Source organism: Bubalus bubalis, chromosome 7 (genome assembly GCF_019923935.1).
Source record: "Bubalus bubalis isolate 160015118507 breed Murrah chromosome 7, NDDB_SH_1, whole genome shotgun sequence".
NCBI lineage: Eukaryota > Metazoa > Chordata > Mammalia > Artiodactyla > Bovidae > Bubalus > Bubalus bubalis.
In genome coordinates, this window is record NC_059163.1 from 50,780,115 (window position 1) to 50,796,841 (window position 16,727).

General features: G+C 42.3%; 1 protein-coding gene across 2 annotated transcripts in view; it reads left to right on the plus strand.

Moving 5' to 3' along the window:
- Positions 1-1,548: 1,548 nt before the first annotated feature.
- The window catches only part of CORIN (corin, serine peptidase), a 282,930-nt gene continuing 267,751 nt past the window's right edge, over positions 1,549-16,727 (plus strand). The window contains exon 1 of one of the 2 annotated variants that reach the window (XM_044945906.2): positions 1,549-2,417. In XM_044945906.2, the coding sequence (XP_044801841.2) occupies positions 2,346-2,417 (72 nt within the window). In that variant the 5' untranslated portion in view covers positions 1,549-2,345. Of the gene's footprint in view, positions 2,418-2,527; positions 2,850-16,727 lie in introns of those variants that run through there. The other variant, XM_025290092.3, reaches the window with a different exon arrangement.

The following is a 16,727-nucleotide window of genomic DNA, read 5'->3' on the forward strand; positions in this document are numbered from 1 at the left end:
TTTTTATCATATACAGAACATTCATTTCAGAATGCTGGAATATATTACTCCAGACACGGGTATGTTGTTTTTGCCTCTTAAGTAAACTCTCCCTGCAGTAGGTAAATGTCCGGTTTGCCTATTTCTTGCTGTGTTCTTCATATATTTTTTATTTTAAAGGCTTTGTATCTTTAGATCTCAGCTTAAACTCCCTTCATTTGTAGTACTAAGCACTGAAATTAGTCTGTAATATGCAATGTGACCTACATTTGATCTGTAAAGTCACCCTTTCCAGAGGTATACTCACTACCTTTAAGTTAATTTGCCCACAAATCCCATTAAGATTTTTCTTTTAAGCCATCCAAATAGATATATGTTTGAAATATTAGACAATAAAAATTTCAAAAGGCTGTAAATATTTCTTTATGTAAAATGAAAAGTATTATAAGAAACTAGGTGATGGTTTTCACTCTAAGTTGAAAAGCAAATGTGGCAAATTTTTTAAAAAGGAATAATTCATAGGTCATTGAATATTATTGTGAGCTTGCTGCAAATTCAAGTTGGTTCATAACATAACCTGTGTTAAGAGGTTTCTAACATTTGCTATGATTCCTTACATCGAAGTTTTGTTACAAAGCATATAAAAATAGCTGTTTACCTTCATGCAGACTATCTCAGATATTTACTCTGTTGCCACTGGTACCTAGAATTTGTTGGGTTTTCTTGCTAAAAGGAAGCTTAGAAAATGCTGTTTTACACTATCAGTGCAGTCAGCTTTAGTCTCTGAAGGATGGTCCTGTATAGTAGTGGCTGGTTCAGATTCCCTAATATAGCTACTTGAATGGCACAGTTTCTGTAGCACCTCCACCAGAGGGCAGAAAGTGGAAGCGAAAAGAGGAATGAACGATGAATAAACAATCCATCCTTGGCTTCAGAATGCCTGTAGAAACATTGAGGATTGAATCCAACCCTCATTTTATCGATGGAGTTGACTTCAATGAAAGACGAGGGGGTTGCTCATGGACAAATTGTTCAGGCTCTTGATTTCAGGCTGGTGTTCCTGTGGTAATGATGATGTGTGATGAGACAATATTTTAGAACCTAGTCCTGAATTTACCCTGCCTCTGCAGAATTCCAGCTCCGTACTTGCTAAACTTAAAACTGTGTAAACTTAAAATTAGGCTGGTTACTTTGATTCTCTCCCGATTTCAACTATTGTATGATGCACTTATTACATTTCTCATTTCACTTCAGAAGCAAAATACTGATTCTCCCACCCCCAGTTTTACAAGTTATCCTCCTCTCCAGTTGTAATATTGGGGAAACAGGTGCCTGGTACTTATTTTTATTGACTATTCATAGCTGCCTCCAGAATACCAGAAATGAATTTATTCAATAACCTCGTGAGTGATTTGTGAAATTTTCATTAGATCTTGACCGAGGTTGGATAAAAAAAAAATATTTCTCAGCAAAACTCAATGTAGTGCTTTTCTGCCAAGCCTATAACAACTCTCTTGGGCTTCAGGTGATAGTGTTTATCATTGTAAATACCTGCGGTGCTCTCCTGGAAGCTGCCTGAGGAGAAGCGGGTGCTGGCGAGTGTCCGAAAGGCACAGAGTTGTTGGCCTCTAGGGTTCAGCTTGTGGAAGCCCTGGGCATGAAATTGCCACCAGGCGTTTGGAAGCTGACTCTGCTTTACTCCTGGGTCCCTGCAGCCTTAGCAAAGTCTCAGGCAGTCTTGCAAAAGCAGTTTCTTCCCTAAACATAGAATCTCGATTCTATTTGCCTAAAGCAAACAATGCTTACCCTAGAAAACATAAACGTTTTTGTTGAGATAACAAACTTGGCCCTTAATTGCCAGTGGCTGCAGTTATTTTGATTTTTACTTGGCTACGCTGGGGCCAAGAGACTGGTCTAGATGTGATGAGATCTGGGAGAGATGAGAAGCAATTCCTTTACTCTCAGTTACTCTGTCTCCCCTAGCCCAAACACTAAGGTCTCGCCCTCTCCATGCTGCCGTCGCGGGTCGTAAGTGTGGGGGAGGGTTTGGGTAGGGGACCAGCAGTCCACTTGGCTTCCCCCCCACCAGCCCCTGAAGAATAACTTATTTGAATAACAGCCTAGAAGAGGTGGGGTTGCGGAGGATCTGTCATCAAGGGTTTTTATGGGTGGGGCCTAGGGACACGAGGGAAGGGAGGGAGTGGTCCGCGGGTAGGATCTGACGAGCAGACAAAATGTGGGGCCCCTGTCCCTTGAAGGGCAACTTGTCTCTTCCTGAGCGAGGAGAAAGGAATCCGTAGTGCCTCTCCCAGGGGCACGCAGAGGAGAGAAAAGAGACCAAGAGTGGACGGAGGAAAAAGCGAGACATGCTCTCCACGAAACAGTCCCCTGCCCTGGCTCCGGAAGAGCGCTACCGCCCAGCCCTGGCCCCGGAGCGGGTAAGATCCTGCCGCCAGATAGGTCGGATGCCCTCTCAGTCCGGATGGATTCAGGGTCTATCCTTCCTGTCCCGCCCCCTCTTCCCCTTGGGTGCCACCTTCCCCCACCGTCGGTGAGCTTCGGCTGTCCCAGCCCCACGCTATAACCAGTCTTTGGGCGCAGGGTCATGGATAGGGTTTCCTTTAGCCCGCGAGCCAGGTCGGTCCAGAGACCACGCTCTCCTTGCCAGGGCCGTCGTCATGTCCCAGGTACACACCTCCCACCCCCAACTGCCCCTCTTCAACACGGATTCCTCCACGCATCAAGTGGACTCGGCGGCGTTCGGGCTCCTGAGGAGGCTGCTGAAGGAGCCGTTGGAAACAGCCCCTTGGGGGTCCAAGGCTTCTTTTCTGCGCATCTGGAAGAAGCGCGCAGAATCGCATGTCCCAGACGTAAGCCTCCTCTCTCAACTGCGCGCGCCTGAGTCTCCGTCCCTCTGAGCTCCCGGATTCACCCTCAGTTCCCCTGCCACCAGTGGTGCCGGTGATCACTGGACCATCTGAGCGTGGGCATCCTAGGACTGGTCTGACTTGCAGGGTGCTGGCAACTCCTGCATCCCCTGTGCGCAAACTTGGCGGTGTGTACCGGCCCTGGGCGCAAGGAGCGCGGGGCCGCCGGGGGACGCAGGTTCCAGCTACTTTGGGTTCGGCGGGCTCTGATCCTGTCCTGGGAAGGGACAGCGTTGCCCCTGATTTGGGAGAAGAAAGGTAGGGAAGAGGAACACGGAAGGTCCTTACTGGCCTGATCCCCCAGGAACTGGGTCTCTAGCGCTGTTCTTGTTCGATGTCAGGAGGGTCCCGGAGTCCATTTGCTGCTGCGGGGTCCCGGCAGCGCAGAGCCGGGTACCAGAGACTGTTCTCTGGGCGGGGAGGGAGGGCTGCGCTGGTTAGGTGTTATTGGGTCGGATCCTGCCAGGACTCGTCCCCAGCTCTTGCGGCGAGCTCTGCACTCCGGATGCCACCCTCTCCCGGCCGATGGATGGCGATGTAGGCGCTTTTTTGCACTACTCGGTATTCCCGGGACAGTTCTGCGCGCTCAGAGATAGGAGCTCATAAGGGAAGCCGCCGGGCGGGACATTCCCAGGGAAGCTGTCCTGTCAATTCAAAGTGGAGCTTTCCTCCCGCGGGAAACTTCTGAGAACAATGTACTACAAAGACAAACTCACTCTTGAATAAGACCAGACGACTTCTCTGTGTGCATTTGTAGTTTGTAGTCTCCCCTGACCCCTCCTTGGTAAAGTAATTTACCCTTGGAAGCAAAACTCTGCAAAGGAATGCCGACTGCCACCGGAAAGGGAGTGAAGTCAGAACTTAGTGGTGGTCATTTCCCAAAGACACATATATTTTAGCTGAAGGCGTTAGAAATTAAAGATGTCACAACACATTACTTTTGGGAATGGTGGTGGTTTAGTCACTAAGTCGTGTCTGACTCTTGCAACCCCATGTAACCGCATGGACTGTAGCCCGCCAGGCTTCACTGTCCATGGAATTCTCCAGGCAAGAATACTAGAGTAGGTTGCCATTTCCTTCTGAAGGGGATCTTCCCTACCCAGGAATCAAACTCAGGTCTCCTGCATTGCAGTCAGATGATTTACCGACTGAGCTATGAGGGAAGCCCCACTTTTGGGAATAGCCCAGAGAAAATGAGAGGAAACAATGGCTTTAAAAAAAGCTATAAAATCAGTTTTGGTCACAACACAACAATCACCTGCTAGGTTGTATTATTTGGTGTTAATAGTTTTGTTGTGTAAACTTAGGCTAGAAATCATTCCCCACAGCCATGTTCCTGGAGCTTGAGAGGTTAGACTAGCTGTCTGGGTAGACAAATGTGATTACTGGGCTAAGCTGGTTTTCCATAGAATTCTTCCCAGGACACACCGAGGGTTGCATGGGATGAACTATTTTCAGAGTTATTTGGGTGTGGAATCACATAAGTCTCACAACCTCAAAATGCTGTAAAGCTTTATTTAGGGGGAAGGGGCTCTTCTCAGAGGGTTCCTTGCAGGATCGGAGCACAGGACAGGGATGAAAGGCTCAGTTAAACTTCCAGGAGTTTAGACAAATAAGAATTGTTTTATTAATCTCATCAAGTATTATTTCTAGGCATAATGAAACTTTTTAAAGGGATGCACAATTGGTTCCATTAGAAATCTTCTTCATAATACTGCAGAAATCTTATTAGCATAGCAGCCATCCACATCCACCTGTGGTTTTGTCTTGGGAGGGCCATCTTTCCCACCATGGCTTCACCTGATTTCCACACTTGCGGTATCTAATGACCCGCACTTGCCCTTTTCCACTGCTGGAGACAAATAGGAGATTGGGGGAGAAGCTGAGCAGCCCATATTTAACATTGTCACTCTTGATTTGAAACGAGTTATTTTTAAACCTACATACTGTTTCTTAGGTATCCTGTCTCTCCGTTTTCCTCATTCCGTTACCTCCAGCCTCCCCTGCTGTGAAGACCTGTAGTCTCGGGGTTTCTAAGTGTCACTATGGCCAGGGAAATGGGGGTTCCCTGAGGACCAGGAAAGCTGGATGATAGTAATAGTGCTAAATGTGTCCCAGGAAGAAGGTTTATTTAATCTGCCATTTTGGCCTTAATAAGTTAGTCAGCAGGTACTCATTCTTGCCTCCTGTTCTTCCTGATTAAGTGGAAAATGGGGCTGGTTGCTTAGAGGATACTGATTTGTATGGAATACTAGATCCACACTAAACACTAAAGTAATTCTCAGACCTGTACCTATTCTGCAAAATCTACTCAGACACACATATATGCACTCATCCATGCATACCCACTTTTGTGTTTCAGACCCTTCAGAGAGGGTGGAAATGGAAGACATCACGAGTGAAAGGTGCTGTAAATGGAGTGCCTTGATGACTAGAGTATGGATTTTGGTGTCAAAGCCATATTCAGATCTCTGGCCCTAGCCTGTAAAAGCTGTAAGGCCCTGGGCAAGTCAGAGAATCTTGCTGAACCCTGATTTCCTCATCCAACCGATGGGGATGATCACTGACTATAAGAGCATATGAAGATTAAGGAAATAAATATGTCCTGTAGCCAACCCACCAGGCTTCTTTGTCCATGGGATTTCCCAAGTAAGAACACTGGAGTAGGCTACTGTTTCCTCCTTCAGGTGATCTTCCCGACCCAGGGATCAAACCTGGGTCTCCTGCATTGCAGGCAGACTCTACCATCTGAGCCACCAGGGAAGCCCAAATATGTCCTAGAAATAATACTCTACATACAGCTGTACCTTCTGTGAAGTCTTCCTCCCCTGTTTTTACTTGTGCGGCTGGTCACATCTCAGATTTCTGAGGCTCTCAGGTTTGTCTCCACAGCCAGCCTTCTGTGATTCTAGAGCAGTGCCCTCCAATAGAGCAGCTGCTGGCCACGTGTGATTATTTAATTATTATGGTCATTTAAATGAATCAAAATTAAATAAAAAATTTAGTTTTTCAGTCTCACTGGCCACATTTCAAGTGCTCAGTAATTATATGTGACCAGTGGTTACTGTATTAGACACTGTAGACAGAACATCTCATTCACTGAGGAGTATTCTCTTAGTTCTAGAGCTCTTTGCTTGAGTGATAATTTAATGAGACTCTTAGATGATAAAGGTTTTCTGTCCAGCACGTCCCTTTGCTTTTCCTCTTGTTTTGTATAGCTGAATCCCTTCAGTTGTGTCACAGCCAGAGCATTTGTTGAACGGTAGATGACTGTTTATAATTGGCATAATTTATATAATTATAGAATAAATGATACATAGTATTTATTATAAATCAGTCAAGTGTGTGTATTAGTTACAAAATCCTTAGAAAGTCTCCCATTGCTGATGATTTTTGCTAATGTAGCATCCTTTTCCTTTCACAGTGAGATTTATGGCTGATGGTTTTCCTGGTTTTAGAGCAGAAATTCTGATATAATAGAGGGAGGCTTTTCTCACTCTGGAGAAGCCAATGGCACCCCACTCCAGTACTCTTGCCTGGAAAATCCCATGGACGGAGGAGCCTGGTAGGCTCCAGTCCATGGGCTCGCTAAGAGTCGGGCTCGACTGAGCGACTTCACTTTCACTTTTCACTTTCATGCATTGGAGAAGGAAATGGCAGCCCACTCCAGTATTCTTGCCTGGAGAATCCCAGGGACAGAGGAGCCTGGTGGGCTGCCATCTATGGGGTTGCACAGAGTCGGACATGACTGAAGCGAATTAGCAGCAGCAGCAGCAGCTTCTCACTCGTAAGTACCCATTGTTCAGTTGCTAAGTCATGTCTGACTCTTTGCAACCCCATAGACTGAGGCACTCCAGGCTCCTCCGTCCATAAGGTTCTCCAAGCAAGAACACTAGAGTGGGTTGCCATTTCCCTCTCCATATGTACCCATATGTACCCTTATGTGTTGTATGATTTTCCATAAGAATGACAATATTGATTTATTTTCACTTGCAGTGGGGTTTTGTCCCAATAACCCTTCATTTTGTTGTTTTTTAGTCACTTAGTCATGTCTGACTCTTTGAAACCCCATGGACTGCAGCACGCCAGCCTTTCCTGTCCTTCACCATCTCCTAGAGTTTGCCCAAACTCATATCCATTGAGTTGTTGATGCCATCCAACCATCTCATCCTCTGTGGCCCCCTTCTCCTCCTGCCCTCAATCTTTCCCAGCATCGGGGTCTTTTTCAGTGAGTCGGCTCATCACATCAGGTGGCCAGAGTATTGGAGCTTCAGCTTCAGCATCAGTCCTTCCAATGAGTATTCAGGGTTGATTTCCTTTAGGACTGACTAGTTTGATCTCCTTGCTGTCCAAGGGACTCCCAAGAGTCTTCTCTAGCACCACAGTTCAGAAGCATCAGTTCTGGTAGACATGAATTTTTGAGGGACATTATTCAAGCGAGTACAGATGTGCAGACAGGTAATCCTTTCCCTGCCTTAAGTTTATTCTGTTCCTAGGACTTTGCTAAATCTGCTTTAGTGCATAGTCCATAATATTTATTATTCTTATAGGCAACCACCATGCAGGTTGGGAGAGTATGTGTGCTTTCCACATGGGTGTAGAGTACATGGGCTGGCTCGCTGAGTCAGCTGCCCTTTCCTAAGCCTGTCACTGTCCCCAGCCCAGCCTCCTGTCTCTACTTCCTTCTCTTTGCTCAAAAAGAGCTCCTGTTGTCCTGGAGCACTGGTATATCTGGTGGCTGCATTGCTGGGGGCTCTGTAGCCATGTTTGCTCAGCTCTGAGCTCTGCTCAAGGATGCCTATAAATTATGTTTTCCTCTGAGTCTGCTGGCAGTGACCTCCCTTAGCTCACCTTTCAGCAGCTGTTTGAATATTCTCCTGCTGTACATTTCTCCATGTTCAAACCATCAGAGCTGGTGGTGACAGGTGCAGTATCAGAGCTGGTTGGGGCTAGCTGGGGATCCAGGGTGCTCCTGTACATCATCCATCTGGCCATTCAGTATCAGTACTGAAACTTACAAGCAGCTCAAGAGGACGTCTGTGAAAAAGGGCCAGTCAACCAACAGGCTGGCTTAAGAGTAGGGCAGAAAATATCACTATGGGTTGTAAAGGTTGTTTTGGTGCCACTAGTTTGAGCTTAGTTTGGCTCTCCTTTGAACTTTTGGGCTGACAGCATTTAGAGAGTACCTTTTGTTTCTAGCGCTTGAGAGAGCTTTAAAGAAAAGTTCTTATGCAGCTATGAAAGTAAACGATGCTAGACTCTCCAGAACCATGAAGGTCATTCTGCTAAAATGTCACAGCTGCATCTTAAAGGTTGATAGCACCAGAAAATTTTAATCGTGTGTCCATGAAGCCCATGAGTACTGAACAATCTCTATGAACAGTTCAATGTGAATTTTTCTGGCCAGGGCAATATAAGTCTCTGAGAACTTAAGAGCCACATGCTAGAACAAGATAACCTTGTAAGAATTCAGTTGCATCACCTGGACAGAAAGAGGAGTAAATTCATCCATCTATTCAACAAACATTTATGTGCCAGGCACAGTACTCGGCACTTGGGATGCACCAATGAACAAAACAGAGATTCATGTGTGTGTGAAGAAAATTCGTTTCTAATTACGTGGTAAACACTATTATTGGGAGTGCAGGGAAGAGAGAACTGTTGACGTTGTATGAGTCACTTTGCCTGTTGTTCTGCTCAGTGCCCTGGAGTGAGAGCACAAATGAAGAGAAGGGAATCTGCTATTAATTTCAGAACTCCAGTGCCTTTTATATGTATCCAGCTTGAAGGCCTACATGTGATCCTGTGTTTAAAGATCAATGCCTTTTTTTTTTCTTCTAACCTCAGGCCATTTAATTAATCTGGTACTCAACTGTTGAGCTTGATCCATCTCTGGAAAAACTAACCATGTGGGATTGATTGACAGAAGTTATATTGGTCTCCAATGTTGCACTTTCTTAAGGATTTTCAAGGATTATTTTGATACTACATGATTTTCAGGGTTGTGTACCTATTTCTGGAGAAGGAAATGGCAACCCACTCCAGTATTCTTGCCTGGAGAATCCCAGGGACAGAGGAGCGTAGTGGGCTGCCATCTATGGGGTCGCACAGAGTCGGACACGACTGAAGCAGCTTAGCAGCAGTAGTACCTATTTCAGAGTCTCATCCTGCAAGGAAGGTGCCACTCCTCTGTAGGGCAGTTTGGAAATCAAAACTGTATGATTGCACTTAATGTTTCTCTGTGGATCCTTTAAAGCAATTTTGTTTAATTTGACACAATCAGAAATGGGAGCTCTAGTTTTTATCTGATACTGAGTTGCTGTGAGACTTTACAGAAGTCAATTAACTTTTTGATCCTGGTTTCCTCATGTGTAAAATGAGGACTAGACACTCTCCAAGGGCCTTTATAGATCTAAAAACTAGATTTTCATGTTGCAGAAAAAACGAGGAGCTCATTGTACCCTTATTCTTGTTCTTTCTCTCCTCCTTTTCAATTGAGAAGTGCTGCTGGGTGAAGGGCATCTGAACCGATGCTGGTATCTGCTTCCCTCTTTGTGGGTCTTTGCCATTTCTTTTCACAGTGACCTCTGCCAAAGTGCAGAATGGCCTGTTCAACTCCAAGGAAGACTGAGCAAAGGAAATTTGCTCACCAGAAGCCAGGTTTGTCTGGGGATATCTTCTTTGGTTCTAAGTCAGATCTGAGCGTTTCACCCAGGCATGCAGCTTGTGCATGGTAGAAAAGGTGTAGAGAGACAGTCATTGGTGTTGAGGGCCTCGCAACAGGTGGTCCACATCAAGCTGGGAGCCAGGCATGCCTCTATTGTTGGCTGCGGGTTTGTCAGAAACAGCTTTTGTTATGTTGAGGTATGTTCTCTCTACACCCACTTTGGCAAGAGTGGCATCATGAATGGATGTTGAATTTTATCAAATGCTTTTTCTGCATGTTGAGTTGATCATGTGGTTTTTGTCTTTTCATTTGTTGATGTGCTGTATCATATTGATTTGTGTATGTTGAACTATCTTTTTGACCCTGGGATGAATCTAACTTGATTGTGATGTAAGATTTTTTTTTTTAATGTGTTGCTGGATTCAGTTTGTTAACGTTTTGTTGAGAGTTTTTGCATCTATAACATCAAAGATATTGGTCTGTAGTTTGACTTTTGGTAGTGTCTTTGTCTGGTTCCAGGTATGCCTCTAGCTGAGCAGGAGTTTAACACAGGATAAAGTCCTGTCTCACCTGGGTAGGTAGGATACACACTCCTCTGTGTTCACAGTTAAAAAAAATAAAAAATAATAAAAATAGGTTCAGAGTGGCAAGGGAACAAAATTTCCAGGTGAAGAGAATTCTGAGATCTCTGAAATTTGGAAAGAATTAGATATAAAAGAACTCAGGAAGTAGAGTCAGCTTGATTAAATCATTAAACCTGAGCCAAGATGGGCTCAGGGCAGCCCTGGACGCTGCGGCACACAGACCTGGCTCAGGTACTTTCCCATCACTTATTAGCTGGAGGCCACTGTAACAGGTAAATTCCCATTAGGCTCGATTTCTTTCTTGGAAGAATGGGAACAATATTCCTCTCTCAGGATTCTGATTGATGGCTCAGTGAAATAATGCTTTATGAAAGTGCTTTGTAAGAACACAAGTTGCTACATATATATATATGTATATACGTATATATGTTCCTGTTTTCCAGTGGAGAATTTAGTTGTGCACGTCCCTAAGTAACAACCTCTTGATTTGAAATCTCAATTTTGTGTCGTCAGTTGCTTTCCCTAGAGAAGGTTGAAAGAAGACATGTTGCTTTCAATGTTTAGGTTCTAACTGTAAGACAAAAATAAAACAATTGAAATTTAACATTACCTTGCTTCCTTTGTGGTCTATAGCAGCATCGGCCAACAGTAATATAATGTTGGCCACATGTGTAATTTAAAATTGTCTAGTAGCTACATTTGAAAAAGTGAAAAGAAACAGATTGATTTTATTTTTGTTTAATTTATTTACTTTAATTGGAGGCTAATCACTTTACAATATTGTGGTGGTTTTTACCATACATTCACATGAATCAGCCATGGGTGTACATGTGTTCCCCATCCTGAACCCCCCTTCCCACCTCCCTCCCCATCCCATCCCTCAGGGTCATCCCAGTGTACCAGCCCTGAGCATCCTGTCTCATGCATTGAACCTGGACTGGTGATCTATTTCACATATGTTAATATATATGATTCAATGCTATTTTCTCAACTTATCCCACCCTCGCCTTCTCCCACAGAGTCCAAAAATCTGTTCTTTACATTTGTGTCTCTTTTGCTGTCTTGCATATAAGGTCATCGTTACCATCTTTCTAAATTCTAAATATGCGTTAATATACCATATTGGTGTTTTTCTTTCTGACTTACTTCGCTCTGTATAATAGGCTCCAGTTTCATCCACCTCATTAAAACTGATTCAAATGCATTCTTTTTAATAGTTGAGTAATATTCCATTGTGTATATGTACCACAGCTTTCTTATCCATTCATCTGCTGATGGACATCTAGGTTGCTTCCATGTCCTGGCTATTATAAACCGTGCTACGATGAACATTGGGGTACACATGTCTCTTTCAATTCTGGTTTCCTCAGTGTGTATGCCCAGCAGTGGGATTTCTGGGTCGTATGGCAGTTCTTTTTTTTTTTTTTTTTTGAGTAGATAGCCTGTTTTATTTATTTTTTTAAATTTTATTTTATTTTTAAACTTTACATAATTGTATTAGTTTTGCCAAATATCAAAATGAATCCGCCACAGGTATACATGTGTTCCCCATCCTGAACCCTCCTCCCTCCTCCCTCCCCATACCATCCCTCTGGGTCGTCCCAGTGCACCAGCCCCAAGCATCCAGTATCGTGCATCGAACCCGGACTGGCAACTCGTTTCATACATGATATTTTACATGTTTCAATGCCATTCTCCCAAATCTTCCCACCCTCTCCCTCTCCCACAGAGTCCATAAGACTGTTCTATACATCAGTGTCTCTTTTGCTGTCTCGTACACAGGGTTATTGTTACCATCTTTCTAAATTCCATATATATGCGTTAGTATACTGTATTGGTGTTTTTCTTTCTGGCTTACTTCACTCTGTATAATAGGCTCCAGTTTCATCCACCTCATTAGAACTGATTCAAATGTATTATTTTTAATGGCTGAGTAATACTCCATTGTGTATTTGTACCATAGCTTTCTTATCCATTCATCTGCTGATGGACATCTAGGTTGCTTCCATGTCCCGGCTATTATAAACAGTGCTGCGATGAACGTTGGGGTACACATGTCTCTTTCCCTTCTGGTTTCCTCAGTGTGTATGCCCAGCAGTGGGATTGCTGGATCATAAGGCAGTTCTATTTCCAGTTTGTTAAGGAATCTCCACACTGTTCTCCATAGTGGCTGTACTAGTTTGCATTCCCACCAACAGTGTAAGAGCGTTCCCTTTTCTCCACACCCTCTCCAGCATTTATTGCTTGTAGACTTTTTGATAGCAGCTATTCTGACTGGTGTAAGATGGTTCCTGATTGTGGTTTTAATTTGCATTTCTTTGATAATGAGTGATGTTGAGCATCTTTTCATGTGTTTGATAGCCATCTGCATGTCTTCTTTGGAGAAATGTCTGTTTAGTTCTTTGGCCCATCTTTTGAATGGGTCGCTTATTTTTCTGGAATTGAGCTGCATGAGCTGCTTGTATACTTTTAGATTAATTCTTTGTCAGTTGCTTCATTTGCTATTATTTTCTCCCATTCTGAGGCTGTCTTTTCACCTTGCTTATAGTTTCCTTCATTGTGCAAAAGCTTTTAAGTTTAATTAGGTTTCATTTGTTATTTTTGCTTTTATTTCCATTGCTCTGAGAGGTGGGTCATGGAGGATCCTGCTATGATTTACATCAGAGAGTGTTTTGCCTATGTTTTCCTCTAGGAGTTTTATAGTTTCTGCTCTTACATTTAGATCTTTAATCCATTTTGAGTTTATTTTGTGTATGGTGTTAGAAAGTGTTCTAGTTTCATTCTTTTACAAGTGGTTGACCAGTTTTCCCAGCACCACTTGTTAAAGAGATTGTCTTTTCTCCATTGTATATTCTTGCCTCCTTTATCAAAGATAAGGTGTCCATGCTGCTGCTGCTGCTGCTGCTGCTAAGTCGCTGCAGTCATGTCCGATTCTGTGCGACCCCATAGACGGCAGCCCACCAGGCTCCCCTGTCCCTGGGATTCCCCAGGCAAGAACACTGGAGTGGGTTGCCATTTCCTTCTCCAAGGCAGGAAAGTAAAAAGTGAAAGTGAAGTTGCTCAGTCATATCTGACTTTTAGTGACCCCATGGACTACAGCCTACCAGGCTCCTCCGCCCATGGGATTTTCCAGGCAAGAGTACTGGAGTGGGGTGCCATTGCCTTCTCCGTAAGGTGCCCATAGGTGCGTAGATTTATCTCTGGACTATTTTGTTCCATTGATCTATATTTCTGTCTTTGTGCCAGTACCATACTGTCTTGATGACTGTAGCTTTGTAGTATAGCCAGGCAGGCAGGTTGATTCCTCCAGTTCCATTCTTCTTTCTCAAGATTGCTTTGGCTATTCGAGGTTTTTTGTATTTCCATACAAATTGTGAAATTATTTGTTCTACTTCTCTGAAAAATACCATTGGTAGCTTGATAGGGATTGCATTGGATCTATAGATTGCTTTGGGTAGTATACTCATTTTCACTATATTGATTCTTCTGATCCATGAACATGGTATATTTCTCCATATATTTGTGTCATCTTTGATTTCTTTCATTGGTGTTCTATAGTTTTCTATATATAGGTCTTTTGTTTCTTTAGGTAGATTTATTCCTAAGTATTTTATTCTTTTCATTGCAATGGTGAATGGAATTGTTTCCTTAGTTTCTCTTTCTGTTTTCTCATTGTCAGTGTATAGGAAAACAAGGGATTTCTGTGTGTTAATTTTATATCCTGCAACTTTACTATTCATTGATTAGCTCCAGTAATTTTCTGGTGGAGTCTTTAGGGCTTTCTGTGTAGAGGATCATGTCATCTGCAAACAGTGAGAGTTTTACGTCTTCTTTTCTGATCTGGATTCCTTTTCTTTTTCTGCTCTGATTGCTGTGGCTAAAACTTCCAAAACTATGTTGAATAGTAGTGGTGACAGTGGGCGTCCTTGTCTTGTTCCTGACTTTAGAGGAAATGCTTTCAATTTTCCACCATTGAGGATAATGTTTGCTGTGGGTTTATCATATATGGTTTTTATTATGTTGAGGTATGTTTCTTCTATGCCTGCTTTCTGGAGGGTTTTTTATCATAAATGGATGTTGAATTTTGTCAAAGGCTTTCTCTGCATCTATTGAGATAATCATATGGTTTTTATCTTTCAATTTGTTAATGTGGTGTATCACATTGCTGATTTGCAAATATTGAAGAATCCTTGCATCCCTGGGATAAAGCTCACTTGGTCATGATGTATGATCTTTTTAATGTTATTGGATTCTGTTTGCTAGAATTTTGTTAAGAATTTTTGCATCTGTGTTCATCCGTGATATTGGCCTGTAGCTTTCTTTTTTTGTGGCATCTTTGTCTGGTTTTGGTATTAGGGTGATCGTGGCCTCATAGAATGAGTTTGGAAGTTTACCTTCCTCTGCAATTTTCTGGAAGAGTTTGAGTAGTGTAGGTGTTAGCTCTTCTCTAAATTTTTGGTAGAATTCAGCTGTGAAGCCATCTGGTTGTGGGCTTTTGTTTGTTGGAAGATTTCTGATTACAGTTTCGATTTCTGTGCTTGTGATGGGTCTGTTAAGATTTTCTATTTCTTCCTGGTTCAGTTTTGGAAAGCTGTACTTTTTTAAGAATTTGTCCATTTCTTCCAAGTTGTCCATTTTATTGGCATATAGTTGATGATAGTACTCTCTTATGATCCTTTGTATTTCTGTCTGTTGTGATTTCTCCATTTTCATTTCTAATTTTGTTGATTTGATTCTTCTCCCTTTTTTTCTTGATGAGTCTGGCTAATGGTTTGTCCATTTTATTTATCTTCTCAAAGAACCAACTTTTAGCTTTGTTGATTTTTGCTATGGTCTCCTCTGTTTCTTTTTCATTTATTTCTGCCCTAATTTTTATGATTTCTTTCCTTCTACTAACCCTGGAGTTCTTAATTTCTTCTTTTCCTAGTTGCTTTAGGTGTAGAGTTAGGTTATTTATTTGATTTTTCTCCTGTTTCTTGAGGTTAGCTTGTATTGCTATGAACCTTCCCCTTAGCACTGCTTTTACTGAATCCCATAGGTTTTGGGTTGTTGTGTTTTCATTTTCATTCATTTCTATGCATATTTAGATTTCTTTTTTGATTTCTTCTATGATTTGTTGGTTATTCAGAAATGTGTTGTTTAGCCTCCATATGTTTGTATTTTTAATAGTTTTTTTCCTGTAGTTGACATCTAATGTTACTGCATTGTGATCAGAAAAGATGCTTGGAATGATTTCAATTTTTTTGAATTTACCAAGGCTAGATTTATGGTCCAGGATGTGATCTATCCTGGAGAAGTTTCTCTGTGCACTTGAGGAAAAGGTGAAATTGATTGTTTTGGGGTGAAATGTCCTATAGATATCAATTAGGTCTAACTGGTCCATTGTATCATTTAAAGTTTGTGTTTCCTTGTTAATTTTCTGTTTAGTTGATCTATCCATAGGTGTGAGTGGGGTATTAAAGTCTCCCACTATTATCATGTTACTGTTAATTTCCCCTTTCATACTTGTTAGCATTTGCCTTACATATTGCAGTGCTCCTATTTTGGGTGCATATATATTGATAATTGTTGTATCTTCTTCTTGGATTGATCCTTTGATCATTATGTAGTGTCCTTCTTTGTCTCTTTTCACGGCCTTTATTTCAAAGTGTATTTTATCTGATGTGAGTATTGCTACTGCTTTCTTTTGGTCTCCATTTGCATGAAATATCTTTTTCCAGACCTTCACTTTCAAGTCTTTTTGTGTCCATTGTTTTGAGGTGGGTCTCTTGTAGACAGCATATATAAGGGTCTTGTTTTTGTATCCATTAAGCCAGTCTTCATCTTTGGTTGGGGCATTCAACCCATTTACATTTAAGGTAATTATCGATAAGTATGATCCTGTTGCCATTTACTTTGTTGTTTTGGGTTCAAGTTTATAAACCTTTTCTGTGTTTCCCGCCTAGAGAAGATCCTTTAGCATTTGTTGAAGAGCTGGTTTGGTGGTGCTGAATTCTCTCAGATTTTGCTGGTCTGTAAAGCTTTTGATTTCTCCTTTGTATTTGAATGAGATCCTTTCTGGGTACAGTAATCTGGGTTGTAGGTTTTTCTCTTTCATCCCTTTAAATATGTCCTGACATTCCCTTCTGGCCTGAAGAGTTTCTATTGAAAGTTCAGCTGTTATCCTTAGGGGAATCCCCTTGTGTGTTACTGTTTTTCCCTTGCTGCTTTTAATATTTGTTCTTTGTGTTGGATCTTCATTAATTTGATTAATATGTGTCTTGGGGTGTTTCACCTTGGGTTAATCCTGTTTGGGACTCTCTGGGTTTCTTGGACTTGGGTGGCTATTTCCTTCCCCATTTTAGGGAAGTTTCCAACTATTATCTCCTCAAGTACTTTCTCATGGCCTTTCTTTTTTTCTTCTTTTTCTGGGACTTCTATGTTTCAAATGTTGAGGCGTTTGACATTATCCCAGAGGTCTCTGAGGTTGTCCTCATTTCTTTTAATTCTTTTTTCTTTTTCCCTCTCTGCTTCATTTATTTCCACCATTCTATCTTCCATCTCACTTATCCTATCTTCTGCCCCTGTTAT